At 44.8% G+C, this 19,454-nt stretch overlaps 1 protein-coding gene across 1 annotated transcript; it reads right to left on the reverse strand.

Moving 5' to 3' along the window:
- Window positions 1-1,292: 1,292 nt before the first annotated feature.
- On the reverse strand, window positions 1,293-19,183 carry wt1a (WT1 transcription factor a). Its single transcript, XM_084168161.1, is given in 10 exon segments — window positions 1,293-2,594; window positions 2,952-3,044; window positions 3,264-3,353; window positions 3,470-3,614; window positions 4,973-5,072; window positions 8,955-9,038; window positions 13,102-13,204; window positions 15,538-15,654; window positions 18,760-18,859; window positions 18,862-19,183. Coding segments are annotated over 10 exon segments (1,251 nt in total). The 5' UTR covers window positions 19,159-19,183; the 3' UTR covers window positions 1,293-2,472.
- Window positions 19,184-19,454: the final 271 nt, after the last annotated feature.

The following is a 19,454-nucleotide window of genomic DNA, read 5'->3' on the forward strand; positions in this document are numbered from 1 at the left end:
AGGAGAACGCCTCTGAGACGTCTCTCTGATCTGAACCTAAATCCACACTTTATTTTCTTCATCAACAGTCACAGGACCTTCTGAGTCTTCAGAGGGTTTAAAGTGTTACTGTAATGTGTTATATATACTGCACATCTCATGACTGCTAAACTAGATGACTAGCACATTTAAAATCCATAGATAGTAATGTAAACATGTTAATGACCTTCTATGATGAAGGTAAACCTCATGAACAATGACTTCTTAGACAACACAAAAGGCTATGAATGCGGTGTTTAAAGTACTGTAAAGTTGTGCTACGACAGTACACTACACTGAAATCATCCGTATTCTTTCCCATTCAACCCTATCCTCTTAGAAAGCCCACATATATGTAAAGGAATGTACTATTTCTAAGTGGAGGGTTTTAATACAGCCTCTATTGTGACGTTTATAAGTGGACTGCACTGAAGTTACAAAAAACAACCACCTCTCTTCAAAGGCCTTGGAGCAGAAATCTGGGACAGAGATTAACCACTGTCACACTTGAGATATAGCGGTTTTTTATATATATATGAGTAATAGGGTGAGAGAGTCAAGCTGATTTACACAACACTGGGGCCAAGCGCATAGTTAAAGAAAGAAGAGGATCTCAACAACAATATTCCCCCAACGTGATAAAACACCATCAGATACAGTCAACCAATCAGAGAGGAAAATCTTCATTTAAGGCTTGATGTTTCCTAACTAGCTGTAGTACCGTTTGACATTATGCCAAGCTTTCTGTCTGTTGTTTTCACAGCGACAGTGCATAAATATGGATGTCAAATGATAAAAAACTCACAACTGAAAGCTGTTATTTCTTTCTTGATCGAGAAACAAAATATGGGATTAAAAGTGTGTAATTTTTCTAAGTACAGAAAGAGTGCATAGCTAGCTTGATTAAGATGAAGTGCTGAGCAACAGTGAGTTTGAGAGAAAACATGTTTATGTTTATCTGTGTCTCCTGTTTCACTCAGAAGCCAAGGAATTTAAAAAGAATCTGGTTGGAGATAAAGAAAGCAGCGGATGTTAGCTACAGTCAAAGAGTTCTGTTTTGTTATCATAACTACTTTTATTCCGGCCAGCATGAGCCTCCTCTGGCGACTCGTGTAAGATGACCTACGAGCGGTCACGACCTGGTCAGGTTAAGGTCAGGTTACGGTCTGGTCATTGGGTCTCAGGAGCGCGGTTGATCAGCCCTGTTAGTGAGGGTGAAAGTAACTCAACACTGGCCCCTGAGCCAACACAGCTGCCCAGGCAGGCCACACACTGCAAGAGGACTTTAATACAGAACTCAATGGGGGAACAACAACAACAGAATAAGCATATATATATATATACTGTATAAACACAGTGGGAAAAATACCATTTAAACAGAGGGGAACAGACCATAATATACTTATAATACACTTCAGAGTAAAAAAATGTTTCCATGACAGAAAAGTGTTTTATGACACACTTAAAAAAGCATTTCCTGGATGTATCAAAGTAGCTCTAGTCTAAACTATAATAGTTAAGTCACATTTTTCCATGACAAGGATATTTTTTTCAAATGCAATCCATTGTCCAGTACTATTATTTACATAATTTAATACCACAACTTCTTGGCCACTTAGCCAGTGTGACGATACATATATTTTTTAACTCACATCCCCAAAATCCACTGTCAAAGTGAAACAATATTTACAGACCGAAGCAGACTTACTGTAGCTTTATGATTCAACTACTTGGTGCAGATCAAATTTGTGGACTGAACGAAAGCGATGATGAACATGCTGTTGGACCAAAGTAAAATAATGTTCCCCTTTCCAGAAATCATTCCAGTGAAAGATATTTTAATTCACAAAAGTATGATAAAATTATAAATTAATCTGAAACTGCTCAAAGTAACACTACAACTGAAAAAAAAGGCATAAAGTAATTCACATCTACTGTATACAACACCAACAAGAGATAGAAACTATTTTGTTTCCTCTTTAAATGTCTTACTAAAACAACCCTCTGGATCAGAGCATCTGGACGGCGGACCGTCATTGGATGGCGCTGTTTGGAGGACTGTCCGTTGGTGAGGCTGTACAGTTACATGCAGATGAACAAGACTGTCAGCCTCCTGGTCTTTTACCACAGCCACAAGGTAATAAACCCAGCCTATTCCTACAATTTCTCTTCTTTAAAATTCTACAATTTATCTTCTTTAAAACCTTATACCTAACCCTAACCTTAAATTAAGATCAAAAAGCTAATTGTTGTTTTTATGGATTTTTACAACGCAGACATTTTTGACTTTGTGGCTGTGCTATCTAGTGAATAGCCCTGCTTTGCTGCTGTTGCCCCTTTGTGCTACAGGCATTGGTGAACGACATGGAGATTCAAAGTCTCATGTAGGCAGAGTGTTTGAGAGCAGTGAGGCCAGTGTGTCTGCAGAGCAGAGTGGTCTGGTTCAGATCTGGCTCAGATGGCAAGCTGCAGCTTGGTCAGGTTCCTCTGGTGCATGTTGTGGTGACGAACCAGCTCATCAGACCTGGCAAACTTCTTCTGACAGTTGGGCCATCTGCAGTTGAACGGCTTCTCGCCTAGGAGAGGGAGAGAGCGCTGTTAGGTAGTATCTGGTTTAAATTATACTGAAGGGGAGGAAGGGATTAAATTAATTTCCTATGATCATTTTAGATCACTTTCAGTAAAATAACATATCCTAGATTTGTTTAAATACATTTTTTTCATTTACATTTTAGTTATTTAGCAGACACTCTTATCCAGAGCGACTTACAGTTAGTGAGTGCATACATAATTTTTTATACTGGCACCCCATGGGAATCGAACCCACAAAGCCTTGAGCTCTACATACTGATTGTTCATGAAAAGGGAAGTACCTAACTAAGTTCTAAGCAGAAAAGAGATAAGTAGATGTGGAAAAATAAAAGTTTACGCACTTGTTTTACCTGTATGAGTCCGGGTGTGGGTCTTAAGGTGGTCAGACCGTGAGAACTTTCTCTGACACGTCTCGCACTGGAACGGTTTAACCCCTAGGCACACACAGAGGGAGAGAGACAGAGTAGAGCAGAGGCCAGGAGGGAGGCCATTCCAAAGAGAGCCAGAGCTACAGTGGTCCATTAACAATAGAGAGGAAAGAGAGATGGAGGGAGCAGAGAGATGGAGGAAAGGGAAAGAGAGAGAGAGAGAGAGAGAGAGAGAGAGAGAGAGAGAGAGAGAGAGAGAGAGAGAGAGAGAGAGAGAGGGTAAACCTGTGTGTCTTCGCTGGTGTCTCTTGAGCTGGTCTGACCTGGAGAACCTTCGTCCACAGTCGGTAAAGTCACACTGGTAGGGTTTCTCACCTGGAGGGAGGGTAGAGGGGAACACAGAGAGGGCTTTGGTACAACGAGACCTGGATCACTGATACACTGGTCTGTTACTGTAATAGGGTTTGATCTATGGTTGCCCTGGCTCTTACCTGTGTGTTTCCTGCCGTGCATCTGTAGGTGGGACAGTTTGAAGTATCGTTTGTTGCAGCCAGGATATGCACACATGAATGGCCTCTTCTCATTGGTCTCTGAGCGAACAATGGCGGGGGCGATACCTGGCACCCGTCGGACATCCTGTGATGTGGCGCACACACACACACACACACACACACACACACACACACACACACACACACACACACACACACACACACACACACACAGTGAGCGATGGTACAGGTTTAGAACCACAACATATCATACAAAGAGATAACAGTAACTAAGCTACCTACTAGTCTCTTACAGCAAAAGGTAACTCAAAAATAATGACCAATTAACAAAGGCCAAGGCAAAAGAAGTGTGATTATCTCACTAAGGGGGACTCATTATACTGGAATTAGCCGTAAAATGATCGCTCAAATTTACTCCATGCCACTGATTTAGTCTCTAAACGTAAGTCGTTAGTCACGGACGTTAGGCAGACCCCATCTCAGTTGTCCATGCCCCCCTGTACTCCTCCCCTTCTTCCCCCCCGCCCCCCCTCCCTCTCCCCTTCTCCTCCTCCCTTCCTCCCTCCCCCAGACCCTGATACCCATCTGCTGTTCATTAGGATGTGCTTAGTGTAATGGGCTCTGTGGGCACTGGCGAACTAAATAATAGTGTTAGCAGCCTATTGATAAGTAAATTATTTCAGTGTTTCATGGCACTGCTGTACTGCCTGCCTTGTTCCTTATCTAGACACCAACACTTCACAGAGGGGGCAGAGCCAATGTTGGGATTGTCAAATAAAAGCATTTCTGAGCACCAAGAGTACAAACACACTTACTGACATGTCCATTTAGACCTGACTTTCCAAAAATATACTTTTCCATACCATACATTTCAAATGTTTCCTCCAAGTATGTATTTTTTTGTGAATGAGGTTTTCCTGAATTCATTTCACTTGAGAACAATGAGAAGGGAGAAAGACATACCGAACGTTCCATTTTGAATGAGAATAGGTCTGGAGAATCTCTGCTCTCTGTGCTTTAAAGCTGTTGACGGACACTAATTAAGATCTAATGATTTTATTAACATGGGCCTGCATATGGAAACTATCTTTATTGTTAATGGATTTCTTGAAAGTGATTCCTCTTCCATTTTCATCCTGAGATGCCTTTTAAATGTCTCAACTGTCCTGTCAGAGGCCTGCTTCCTCTCGTATAGTCTGCTCATTACGTCAGGCTCTTTCCTCCTTGTTTTCTGACTCTACCTCTCTAGTCTCTCCCACCTCCTCCTCCTCTTCTGCCAGCACCCGTGCAGTGCCTGGGCTCGGGAGTAGAGGATGACCTTGTGCATTTAGGGAGTGTATGTGCGTGTGTGTTCATGCGAGAGTGTATGTGTGCTCCTTGTTCCGACCTTGGCCCTGAGCACATAAGGAAAGTTATGTATGGAGAGCAGGAATCTGAGTGTGTGACCTGGGTGTGAAGAATCCGTGAGAGGAGAAAACTGACCTGCATGCCTCTGAAGATGCCGTGTGTGTGGATGCGGTACTGGGTGCTGCAGCTATACACCATGGGAGTGTTGGGGTCACTTTCATAACCGGTAGCATGGCTGTCAACAAAGAGAAAGACACAAGAGCATTTTTAGTGAGGAATGATGTGACCATTTTCTATTTTTGTCTGCCAAATTACAATTCACATAAAAGCTGTTAGTTCAAGAGCATTCAGCAGCTTTAGGAGCGATGAAAAACAACAGAGTGGAAGTCAAGAAAATGTAGGATGCAATGTAGGATGAATGGCTATTATTTTCACGTCATTAAATGTACTGAAAAACTGCAGTAAATGGTCACTCCTGAAATACAGGGGAAAGTTGTTCAAAAGGGTCTCCTGTCCTAAATAAAGCTTGTCATTTAGGGGTTTAGCACTCTTCATATATCTAAGCCAGGTTCGGCAAAGTTGCACTGGCATTGTATTTCAATAGCATGCACAGAATAAATAAATGCAGAGAAATCACCAGCTATAACTTGTTTTGACATAGGGACAAATTGCTCTACGCATCACAGTGCAGTATATTCACCTAAAGCATCCAAAGTGGAACTCAGAGGAAAGACGAATGGTTAACTTCCTGTCATTCGCAGATTTATTCGTATGGTTAGGCCTCTCTCTTTGACCCTGGATTAACACACGTTCAAGCTGCATACTATATTAGTTTTCTTCAGTAAATAAGGGCATGTCTGAGTAAATCAAAGAGGATCTGGTTAACTCTGCAAGACCTGGTTGTCACCCACCTACTACTCTCAATCAAATAGAGGTACAGGATAAGGACATTGCACAAAAGGACCATGATCAATTGTAGTATATCCAGAAATATTAAATATGTATGAAACATAGTTTAGGGATCGTGTGCGATTCTCGGTATTGTGTACTAGCCTACTTACTTTAGAAATGGAAATGTTTGCTGAACACTTATTAAGCCTCTGAAGGCATTAATTGAAGATGGTTCAGTTACGTACACTGTAGCTACAGCATTTCAAGACAGCTAAGGTTCACATTTAGTCTCATAATATCCAGACGGCAATATCTATCATTAGTCTTAAAAAGCAATCTGTAATTGTTGTATTTCATGGAAGGAGGGGGTTGTATCCTGTACAGTTAAATTATGAATACATGGTTGAGAGGGCATAAAGCAGTCTTTGTCTCTGCTCTTTCCAAGGACAGCCGGAGTCGAGACAGTGAAGCTGCATACTGCAGTAAATCTCCCCACAGTTCATTCATTCACTCATTCATTGTGGCGATAAACACCTCAGACTCACGTTAACGTATACAGCCAGGACCTGGGGAGCGAGATGGAGCTGGGGAGGGAGACTGGGCTGGTGAGGCAGACTGGGCTGGGGAGGGAGACTGGGCTGGGAAGGGAGACAGGGCTGGGAAGGGAGACGGGGCTGGGGAGGGAGACGGGGCTGGGGAGCGAGACTGGGCTGGGGAGGGAGACCGGGCTGGGAAGGGAGACCGGGCTGGGGAGGGAGACAGGGCTGGGGAGGGAGACAGGGCTGGGGAGGGAGACAGGGCTGGGGAGGGAGACTAGGCTGGGGAGGGAGACTGGGCTGGGGAGGGAGATGGGGAGGGAGACAGGGCTGGGGAGGGAGACAGGGCTGGGGAGGGAGACTAGGCTGGGGAGGGAGACTGGGCTGGGGAGGGAGGGAGAGAGATGGGGCTGGGGAGGGAGACGTGGCTGGGGAGGGAGACAGGGCTGGGGAGGGAGACGGGGCTGGGAAGGGGAGGGTGCCGTTTATCTGGAAGATGCACATGCATACTTTGGCGTGCTGGGCTGGGAGGGAGACTGGGCTGGGAAGGGAGACGGGGCTGGGGAGCGAGACTGGGCTGGGGAGGGAGACTGGGCTGGGAAGGGAGACAGGGCTGGGGAGGCAGACTGGGCTGTAGAGGGAGACCGGGCTGGGGAGGGAGACCGGGCTGGGGAGGGAGACCGGGCTGGGGAGGGAGACTGGGCTGGGGAGGGAGGGAGGGAGATGGGTTGGGGAGGGAGACGTGGCTGGGGAGGGAGACGGGGCTGGGGAGGGAGACGGGGCTGGGGAGGGGAGGGTGCCGTTTATCTGGAAGATGCACATGCATACTTTGGCGTGCGTCCCTGGAGATGAGACTCCACGGACAGCCGGAGTCGAGACAGTGAAGCTACATGCTGCAATAAATCTCCCCACAGTTCATTCATTCACTCATTCGTTGTGGCGATAAACACCTCAGGCTCACGTTAACGTATACAGCCAGGACCTGGGGAGTGAGATGGAGCTGGGGAGGGAGACTGGGATGGGAAGGGAGACGGGACTGGGGAGGGAGACTGGGCTGGGAAGGTAGACAGGGCTGGGGAGGGAGACTGGGCTGGGGAGGGAGACCGGGCTGGGGAGGGAGACCGGGCTGGGGAGGGAGACTGGGCTGGGAAGGTAGACAGGGCTGGGGAGGGAGACCGGGCTGGGGAGGGAGACTGGGCTGGGAAGGTAGACAGGGCTGGGGAGGGAGACCGGGCTGGGGAGGGAGACCGGGCTGGGGAGGGAGACCGGGCTGGGGAGGGTGGCGTTTATCTGGAAGAGGCACATGCATACTTTGGCGTGCGTCCCTGGAGATGAGACTCCACGTCTGATTTTCCGCAGCCTAAGCACTAGAGTCCCTCTCATTTAGCAGCAGATTAATCATTCAGTCACCCCGGCCTCTGCTGGCTTTTTCGGGGAGGTGGTTGAAGGGTCAGACCCTCCCCTCCAGTCTAACTAAGCCCTGGCTCTGGATCCCTGGCTGGAGGATCCCAGGGGGAAAGCTATCCCATTGTGTAGGCCTACTGATTCCACTTCCACTACTCCTCAGTGCAGAGCCCTTCCCCTCCGTTACATGTCCCACGTGGTCAAGGCTGATGCCCCACACGGGAAAATTATAGCAGGATACATTTCCCAGCCAGGACAGACAAAACAGAGAGGCTAATTTAACATGCACACGATCTCCGGAGAAAACAGACAGAAACAAAGGGAGGGTTCGGGAGGAGGGGAGTTAGAAAAAGAGGGACACTGAAAATGACAACAAAGCAAGAATGAAAGAGGACATTTTCATTAGAGCAGTAAAGCAAGTAAAAAAGTATGTTTCCCCCTCAACTATAGACAGTGATGTAGTGGTAAGGAAATAGGTAGGTCAACTCTGATCACCGGTCGCGTGAAAAAAGTCACACTCCCTATACTTTCTCACTATACTTTCTCACTATACTTTCTCTCTATACTTTCTCTCTATACTTTCTCTTTATACTTTCTCTCTATACTTTCTCTCTATACTTTCTCACTATACTTTCTCACTATACTTTCTCACTATACAGTCTCTCTATACTTTCTCTCTATACTTTCTCACTATACTTTCTCACTATACTTTCTCTCTATACTTTCTCACTATACAGTCTCTCTATACTTTCTCTCTATACTTTCTCACTATACTTACTATTACCTGCACCACCCAACTGTGTGTGTGTGTGTGTGTGTGTGTGTGTGTGTGTGTGTGTGTGTGTGTGTGTGTGTGTGTGTGTGTGTGTGTGTGTGTGTGTGTGTGTGTGTGTGTGTGTGTGTGTGTGTGTGTGTGTGTGTGTGTGTGTGTGTGTGTGTGTGTGTGTGTGTGTGTGTGTGTGTGTGCCAGAGAGGGTATTAGCTAAGAAAAAAGAAAAAAACAACCCATATGTGATCTGTGATAGAGGGAATATTTTTTATTTCTAATCACCTCAGTGAGAAATGATGTATGTCACAGGCCCCCTGTGGAGCCCCACTCTGCTACTAAATCAAATATTTAAACAATGCCAGTGAGTGGTCAAATGTGTGATTTAATGAAGGGAGCCCTCCACCACCTACACCCACCCCCTCCCTCTGCTATTCTGAGACTATGTGCAGATTAATGACTGTTAATCCAGATCAAAGAGGAATGTTTCAGATGACAGGAGCGGGTCACGCCGACATACCTCTTAATGGTGGAAGCCAGCGTGTTAACAGGGTTCCATGCCATGCATTCCAGCTGAGATGCCATTTGGTATAAATTATCACTGCTGGGATTTAAACAAATAGAAAACATTTTTAGGAATTTTTCCTCGGGACGAGGTGGTACCACCCTTTTCAGTGCAGACAAGCACCACAGGAGAGTCAGAGCATTATAACATTTGGCCCCATCTACACAGGTGCACCCTGGGTAACGGCTCATGAATGTGCCACACAATCAGGATCCGCCCACACTAACACCAACAGGGTGATGTGTTAATCATAGCCCTCCATAGCCCTCCATCCCTCAGAAACAAATAGCCATCTGTTATTAAGCGTCTGGCTCCAGGACCATTAGTTAACCTGCCAGGTGCTTTGCCAAACACATACTTTAGATGTATCACTGCCGCCCTTGACATTACATCGTTTTATCATACCACAGGAACAGCTCGCTGTAGTGGGATGCTCTGGTGCCTGGTACCCTCTACACTGACGGTAGCCTACACTCTGTCTAGTGATTACAGTACGTACAGTACAGTGCTCGGTAGAGTTTCACTTCAAATCAATTCAACTATTTGGATGACAGAGGGTTAAAGGATCCTGAGGGTTAAAGGATGATGAAGAGTGTATCCATTAGCACACTAATGTGAACTTTGCAATCTAAACCATTACTGTACATGGTTGGTACAGTCCTCGATGACAAGCTCTATACATACCTGAGACTTTCATCTCTTGATAAAATAACCAAATGTAGGGGCGTTTTGGTTTAAGGAGCTCTAAAGTTTCAGTCTTCATCCTCTACACCAGTGCTTCCCAACAGAACTTTGTCCCTGGTTCCCTGGCTCTTAGTTTCATAAGTGGACGTGTTTTTATTTAATGTATTTCCAAAACGTTAAAAAGTGCATAACTGCCGTCTGACTGTATAAATACAGCGCTGTTGGTACCAGGCATTTGATTAGAGAGCGGCTTAGCGGTTTGATTTGAGGATTCCCAGCCCCTTCCCTTCTCCAGCAGATATCAGGCTGTTTATGGCAGCATGAGGTGCAGAGCCTGCAGAATGGGGCTTCCAGCGCATGTATCCAGTCTGACTAACACACTCTTATCAACTCCTATTCCCTTATTTTGAATCTTTATGTTCCCTGGAGCTGAAAACAAAATGTTAAAGGTATTCAAGGAATGCAAGCTAATTTTGTGCCATCTCAAGGCGAGGGAGTAAGCAGTTGTGTAAGGTTACACTGGGGTTCTCTCCCCTCAGAGGACAGTGAGCTACTTATCAGTAAGAGGAATTCAACATTGGCCTAAGACTGGAAACCAGTAGTGGATTACATCGTTTATCTTGGCCTGCTGAGCACTGCTCCCATTCTCTGTCTGGACAACTGTGATTCATTTATCTGGACATGGTCCTCATCCATACCATCTACATACTGTATTTAACTATTTAACTCAATGAAACATACTTGAAATATAAATAAAACACAGTAAATATGCTATTATCTTATTCTTTGTCAGGTCATGACTGCGATTTGAAAAAGCAGTGAATGGATTCAGTCCAATGGAAAGTTTTGAGAGTATAACTACAAACATGATAAATGCCTTTATTTGGATAATTTCCTGACTGGAAATCAGTACAGTCTCGTACTTCCAACTTCCTGCCACTGTTACTTTACTTCCTCCTTCCTCTAGCCACTGGGAGTGCTCAATGGCGGCGTGACTTTTCTACATTTAATTTTAGAACTATGTTGATGATGATTATTGCCTTCTATGACGGCAGCACAACCTTGGCCAGTCAGGACAGCTATAAAGGTGCAGCTTCCTGACCACCTTTAACTAACTTCAAGGACTAGAATCATCAAAACTATGTTTACTTATTAAGATGTCTGCCTGTTAGAATGCTTTGTAATGAATTTATTTTTGAGCAACAGGTGAGTGGTAGGCCTAAAGGGGTAGGGCTTCGGTGACTGGCAGGGTTGGGGCTAAGGTAACTGATAGGAGTGGGGCTAAGGTGACTGATAGGAGTGGGGCTAAGGTAACTGATAGGAGTGGGGCTAAGGTGACTGATAGGAGTGAGGCTTCGGTGACTGGCAGGGTTGGGGCTAAGGTAACTGATAGGAGTGGGGCTAAGGTAACTGATAGGAGTGGGGCTAAGGTGACTGATAGGAGTGGGGCTAAGGTAACTGATAGGAGTGGGGCTAAGGTGACTGATAGGAGTGAGGCTTCGGTGACTGGCAGGGTTGGGGCTAAGGTAACTGATAGGAGTGGGGCTAAGGTGACTGATAGGAGTGGGGCTAAGGTAACTGATAGGAGTGGGGCTAAGGTGACTGATAGGAGTGAGGCTTCGGTGACTGGCAGGGTTGGGGCTAAGGTAACTGATAGGAGTGGGGCTAAGGTAACTGATAGGAGTGGGGCTAAGGTGACTGATAGGAGTGGGGCTAAGGTAACTGATAGGAGTGGGGCTAAGGTGACTGATAGGAGTGAGGCTTCGGTGACTGGCAGGGTTGGGGCTAAGGTAACTGATAGGAGTGGGGCTAAGGTGACTGATAGGAGTGGGGCTAAGGTGACTGATAGGAGTGGGGCTAAGGTAACTGATAGGAGTGAGGCTAAGGTGACTGATAGGAGTGTGGCTAAGGTGACTGATAGGAGTGGGGCTAAGGTGACTGATAGGAGTGGGGCTAAGGTGACTGATAGGAGTGGGGCTAAGGTAACTGATAGGAGTGGGGCTAAGGTGCTGATAGGAGTGTGGCTAAGGTGACTGATAGGAGTGGGGCTAAGGTAACTGATAGGAGTGGGGCTAAGGTGACTGATAGGAGTGTGGCTAAGGTAACTGATAGGAGTGGGGCTAAGGTGACTGATAGGAGTGGGGCTAAGGTGGCTGATAGGAGTGGGGCTAAGGTGACTGATAGGAGTGGGGCTAAGGTGACTGATAGGAGTGGGGCTAAGGTAACTGATAGGAGTGGGGCTAAGGTGACTGATAGGAGTGGGGTTAAGGTGGCTGATAGGAGTGTGGCTAAGGTGACTGATATGAGTGGGGCTAAGGTGGCTGATAGGAGTGGGGCTAAGGTAACTGATAGGAGTGGGGCTAAGGTGACTGATTGGAGTGTGGCTAAGGTGACTGATTGGAGTGGGGCTAAGGTGACTGATAGGAGTGTGGCTAAGGTGACTGATAGGAGTGGGGCTAAGGTGACTGATTGGAGTGGGGATAAGGTGACTGATTGGAGTGTGGATAAGGTGACTGATAGGAGTGGGGCTAAGGTGACTGATTGGACTGGGGCTAAGGTGACTGATAGGAGTGTGGCTAAGGTGACTGATAGGAGTGGGGCTAAGGTGACTAATAGGAGTGTGGCTAAGGTGACTGATAGGAGTGGGGCTAAGGTGACTGATTGGAGTGGGGCTAAGGTGACTGATAGGAGTGGGGCTAAGGTGCCTGATAGGAGTGGGGCTAAGGTGACTGATTGGAGTGGGGCTAAGGTGACTGATAGGAGTGTGGCTAAGGTGACTGATTGGAGTGGGGCTAAGGTGACTGATAGGAGTGTGGCTAAGGTAACTGATAGGAGTGGGGCTAAGGTGACTGATTGGGGTGGGGCTAAGGTGACTGATAGAAGTGTGGCTAAGGTGACTGATAGGAGTGTGGCTAAGGTGACTGATAGGAGTGGGGCTAAGGTGACTGATAGGAGTGTGGCTAAGGTGACTGATAGGAGTGTGGCTAAGGTGACTGATAGGAGTGGGGCTAAGGTGATGATAGGAATGTGGCTAAGGTGACTGATAGAAGTGTGGCTAAGGTGACTGATAGGAGTGTGGCTAAGGTGACTGATAGGAGTGGGGCTAAGGTGACTGATAGGAGTGTGGCTAAGGTGACTGATAGGAGTGTGGCTAAGGTGACTGATAGGAGTGGGGCTAAGGTGATGATAGGAATGTGGCTAAGGTGACTGATAGGAGTGTGGCTAAGGTGACTGATAGGAGTGGGGCTAGGGTGACTGATAGGAGTGGGGCTAAGGTGACTGATAGGAGTGGGGCTAGGGTGACTGATAGGAGTGGGGCTAAGGTGACTGATAGGAGTGTGGCTAAGGTGAGTGGCAGGGATGTGATGTCAGGTAAGGGCAAGTTAATATACTGTAGTGGGGCGGCTCCAGTACTCACCTGTTGTAAGGGTTCCTCAGCAGTAGGGCTTGGCTGCCTGTACAGCTGTCTGATGGGGTGTGGCATCCATACACGGGTGGAGGGACAGGATACGGCTGCTCACCTACACAAACAAAATACAATTATTACCCACCAACTCCACTGATTGAGAATTAAAACAGTGCGATGGTACATTAAGGAGTGCTTCACAACTGCACTGGGGTAAGTTTCCTGATAGATGTGTAGCTAATGTGGTACTTTATCCTCTACGGGATCAGAGTCCCATATATGGGACGGTTGAGCTAACGTGCCCTAATGTGATTAGCATGACTGTTGTAACTAACAGCAAACTTTCCAGGACATAGACATGTCTTATATGGGCAGAAAGCTTAAATCATTGTTAATCTAACTGCACTGTCCAATTTACAGTAGCTATTACAGTGACAAAATACCAGGCTATTGTTTGAGGAGAGTGCACAACAACAAAAAACGTATCACGGCAACTGGTTTGATGCATTCACCTCTGAAGGTAAATAATGTACTTACATTCAGTAATCTTGCTCTGATTTTGTCATCCTAAGGGTCCCAGAGATAAAATGAAGCATAGTTTTGTTTGATATTCAAATGTAGGAACTTGGTTCTACAGTTTGAACCCCTGCTGTCTCTGGCTCCACACCCACCCCGCCCGGCCATCTAGATATGTGAAAGTTAGTATATAAGCTAATGATCCATCATGAATGACATTCCTGGGAGTGTGTAAACTTACATTTTGTACTACCATATAATTTGTGTATGTTCTCTATAGTTATGTACTTGAAAATGTATCAATTGACCAATTTGGCACATTTGGGCAGACTTGATACAAAATAGTCCAGTATTGCAATGCTTCACTGAATCAATCTGAAACTTTGCACACACACTGCTGCCATCTAGTGGGCAAGATCTAAATTGCGCCTAAACTGCAATGTGTGGCCTTTCTCTTGCATTTCAAAGATGATGGAACAAAAAAAAATTAGAAAATGCATGTTTTTTTGTTTGTATTATCTTTTACCAGATCTAATGTGTTATATTCTCCTACATTAATTTTACATTTCCACAAACTTCAAAGTGTTTCCTTTCAAATGGTATCAAGAATATTCATATCCTTGCTTCAGATCCTGAGCTACAGGCAGTTTTATTTTTTTATTTTATTTTACCTTTATTTAACTAGGCAAGTCAGTTAAGAGCAAATTCTTATTTACAATGACGGCCTACACCGGCCAAACCCGGACGACACTGGGCCAATTGTGCGCCGCCCTATGGGACTCCCAATCACAGCTGGTTGTGATACAGCCTGGAATCGAACAAGGGGGTCTGTAGTGACGCCTCAAGCACTGAGATGCAGTGCCTTAGACCGCTGCGCCACTCGGGAGCCCAGTTAGATTTGGGTATGTCGTTTTAGGTGAAAATTGAAAAAAAGGGTCCGATCCTTAAGAGGACATTATACTGTCTGGGTCTCGAAGTACCACGTTAACTACGAAGCTTTCAGGAAACTCATACCTGGTCCAATGGAGCTGTTTGTCTGACAGCGCCTCCTCTAAGAAAAACTATCCTGAGAGGGACATTGAGAAAGAAACCTGTGAACTGTGTCCGAATATAAACAGCACTGAGGCTGTTCTTTGAAACCGTAAAGCACACTGACTCTTTTTGCTATTTCAAAGTGCAAATGAAGGATCTCTGCTTCGGCTCTGCCTCCACATGTTGTGAATGGGTCCCAGGGCAGTTCTAAACATTCCAAAAACCTTGTATTGCCGTTTCCTCCAGTTATAATTTCTATAAAGAGAGCCCAATATTTACAACATCACATTAATACAATTAGCAACACACACATCCAGCTGTTTACTAACATAATGACCATGGATGAAGAAAAGGACCATAAAAAAAAAGATGCCATTAATTTATGACACTGACATAAAGGTCAGTGTCAGACTTAACCTCACAGTGACTTTAAGATGGAGGCCACTCCCTAGGTGAGGAGTACGGAGTTCACAATACACGTTTAACATGTAGAACCCTCTGTGGAAAATGTTCTACCTGGAACCAAAAAGGGTTCTTCAAAGGGTTCTCCTATGGGGACTGCCAAAGAACCCTTTTAGGTTCTAGATAGCATCCTTGCATGTATGCACGCACACACATATGAACGCTCACACACACACACACACACACACACACACACACACACGCACACACGCACACACGCACACACGCACGCACGCACGCACTCACGCACGCACGCACGCACGCACGCACGCACGCACGCACGCACGCACGCACGCACGCACGCACACACACACAAGCATGTACTCTCTCTCTCTCTCTCTCTCTCACACATGCACGCACACATGCACACGCACGCACACACACTCACACACACACATTGCAGTAATCTAGGTGATATGAGAATATTGTGCTGTTTACCCATACTGGTCTGCTGAGCGAGGGAGTTTTCATCTTTAAAGGAGTGGTTGAGGAACTGGGAGGAGTGGTGTGTGGGAGTGTGACCGTAATTAGTGACACCATCGAAAGCACTGTAACCTGTAAAGACAAAGAAGAAAGGTTTAGAAAAACTAAATGAATAGACTTTCAGAACATGGAAGTAGGTAAAAACATGTTTACGTGGTAAAAGTTACTGTATCAATTATGAGTTAGCTCATTGGCTAACATTCAGCGCCCTAACCATTTGTGCTGAATGGGTAGGTAAATTCCCTCCCTCCCTCCTCGAACCCCAGTCGCCCCCGCGTTGGGGTGAGAGTGAAAGGGTCCTGAGTGAAAACAAACTGTGGCAGGACACTGGAGGGCTGACACCAGGTTCAGGGCTGAATCATGCCTATGTCTGACCCAGGGTGGGGCACCAGATGATCAATCACACACCAGCTAACAGCAACGCCATTAATTACACACCAGCTAACAGCAACGCCATTAATTACACACCAGCGCAACTTTCACCAGCGGCCCAGCAGGGTTAACTCAAAACTCATTAAAGAGCTCTATTTGTCTTCCATCCCTGTCTGACTGACTGAGTAGAGGAGGACTGATCCCCATCACATTACACAGGGCTGGTCTGGGTCACAGTGGGCATAGTGAAGGGCACTGCCTAGGCAGTTTGTGTGCATGGCAGTGTCCTCACCTTAGACCAGTCTGTTTTATGCATTGCAGTGCAGTGGGATGTGAAGAAATACCAAATGCACCTACAAAGTGATATGACATGTTTCCTTTATCTCTTCTAAAATATAATGTGTTGAATATTAATTCTAACAGTTTATTTGTTGGTTTGATGGTTATGAACTTCTTATAAACCATTGCGAAATATATTATGAACCATTCACAAGCCATTTATTACGAGGACCAGTAATCAAAGCTAAATCACTGAACAACCGCCTTAAGGGTATTACTTACAGTATCTATGTAATAATAAATTATAAAGTTATACCAAAGTGTTAAAACGTTACAGAAGTAATTGTGAATAGTCAACCCATAACCTAATTAATATTCAGACGCAAAGCTTCTAATTCTATAAATTAGTGCTTTCATCAATAAAAACTAATTTTACGGTGACTATATATATACTGTAGATATTAATAACTTCAGAATCCCATCTTTGTTTCCCCAGTAATTGTATTTCGATAAGTGTCTTCTTTTTTACTGTTCATTTTGACAAAGCAGGCCTAGAAGTAGCCTACAAATCTTGAAATAATACTTAAAGAAATATTGTTATGCTTTTACATACTATTACAGAATTTCCATGTATTACAGATGTCATGGTAAATCAAGGGAAGTCATTTATAAAACTTTGCAACAATGGAATATCTGAATGATAGGCCTACTTAAAAACAATACGTTCATTAAAAAAACTAAACATAATAAAAAGGGTTATGTTTTGAAGGGTAACACAAATATTTTCCGTTTTGGACCATTGTGTACAAGGAAAGTCCCTACCATAATTCATTAACTAGTTTATTATCTGGCTCTCCTCTTCCACTCAAGTAAAGACAACACACACACATGGAATTACACAAGCACAAGTACATTGACAAAACAGACCCAAATACACACATAATACCTGTCCTCACACTAACTAGTTTGGACTGTGTCATTTCGCATGGTAACCATAAACAGATCACCAGTACAGTGCATTCTCCCTCAGTGAGCATCAGTGTATTATCTGTATCTAGTGAAAGTGACCTGCCTGAGTTTTAGCCATGGCTTGTTTGCACTGCTTGGCCAGACACAGGAGGGGTGTGATAAGGTGGTCGAAGGTTGGACAAGCCTTTTGATACTGATGTTAGTTCTAATTAATCCGACATTCAAAGTGCAGACAGATTACATTTGGGGTGCGAGCACTGGTGACCCCAGCAGCCCTGAAGAGAAATCGCAGAGCTTGACTACAAATAGCTCATGTCATAATAATATAACTTTCAAAAAACTTGAAAATCAGGAGCCAGGTAGATGTCACTCACAATTGGTCAGCTTCAGATAATATTTTACTGATTTAAGGAGTTATACTGAGATTAGTTGATGTCAACTTACTACAAGTTCACATGTAATTACATTTTCTGTCACTGAGACTTTTCTTTCCTTAATTTATATTAATTTAGCATTATCTTCTATAGCCAATACAGTAGCTGTATGCCCTGGCTAATGAATGGTTCAGTTCAGCATAATACTGATGCCGTTAATACTGAATGTTTAGTATGTGTATACCCTTTCAACCCATAGACTCCTAAACATTTGTATTTGCAACAATAAATTGTAATAAAAGTCCACACTAAAGGCAAAGTTTCTTTGAAAACTACACACTCTCATTGGCTACTATATGATCAGTTTAACTATACCACAGCTGCTGTTAGAATTTCAGAGATCAAATTGTGCGTCCATGTTTAAGGAAAATAATCTATTCTGTTTGAAAATAATTTGGGTTAGAATGACACATTCATTTAAAAGCAATGTCAGAAGTTCATAATATAATTCCTAATGAAAATGACTGACTATAGCATATAGTAATGATAAATCATTTAAACAGCACAAAGTTCAAATAATACAATGTTTCTAATAATGCACTAATTATAAACTCACAAAATCAATCATGTTACTTAAAGTTCTTATAAGGTAATAAAGAAAACTGCATATCAAATGCAGACATTTTCTACATTGTAAACTAATGTCAACAAATTGTAATTGTACTGTGCTGGCAATAAGATCAGTTATTTACAATGACATATAAAATAGCATAATAAAACACAAGCTTAACCTAAACAAATGTAAACCTCAATATGAGCTTGACATTATGAATGTATTTACTGTTCATCTGACCTTTTTTCAGGTCTATCTATCATTCATTTGTTTGTTTATTAATCATGAACTAAACACAACTGTACATCACCAGAGTTAGCAAAAACTGTAGGCAGGGAAATAGTCATATAAGAATAAAAACATAAATGCGCAATAACTGTGCAAAATGATACAGAAGGACTAGGAGCATACCACCTGTTTAAACTACAATGAACATACTGAACTCTACTAAACAAATGCCATCTTTCTGTGAATGAAAATATTGAATAAACCGAATATCGAGTCCTAGTGCAACCACAATAACATTTTACTACACTAATCTCCAAAATAGATGATTATGGTTGATCTTACCCTGGTTCCTGGAGGGGGGCTGGGTGTCCATACAGTTGGTCAGGTAGGGTGCGTTGCTGAACATCCTTGGCTGGCTTGGTGGGGGCTGACTGGGTGGAGGGGGGCCCCGAAGGCCCCGTACCTGCAGGCCCCTGTGCCAGTGAACTGGCCAGAGAAGTGCAGGGTGAAGGCACTCAGGCCACAGTGAGGGTCCTCCTGGGGATCCCCAGAGCTCCAGCTGGGCTCCTGCTTGATGAAGGAGTGGGGGGCCAGCGAGCTGTAGGGGGCGCCAGTGTGGAAGTCCAGTACAGGGCCCCACTGAGGGGCACTGCTGACGGGCAGGGTACAGTTCCCGTTCCCTCCTGGCAGGGCTGGCACCGGGGGCAGCAGGGCGTTGAGGTCACGCACGTCTGAGCCCATCTCTGTTGGAGCAACCGCACCTGGAAACCAGTCTGTCCAAAAACCCGACAGGATCGCTCTGAAAATGGACCTAAGTCTTCTTCGGCGTTCTGATGTACCAGCTCCTGGTTCTGTGGAAACTTAAGTCCAACAAAGCTTCATTGTGGCATAGGAAGACAGCTTTTTTCAAGGAAAACACACACAAATCCCCCAAACGAAAGTCGAACAATAGTAAGTGTCTGTTTTGTGTGCTGTGGTAGATAGTCCATGTAGTGGAGAGAGAGAGAGGTGTCTGTCTGGAGGTCTAACCTGGGGAG

Source organism: Coregonus lavaretus, assembly GCF_964263955.1.
Source record: "Coregonus lavaretus genome assembly, chromosome: 9".
NCBI lineage: Eukaryota > Metazoa > Chordata > Actinopteri > Salmoniformes > Salmonidae > Coregonus > Coregonus lavaretus.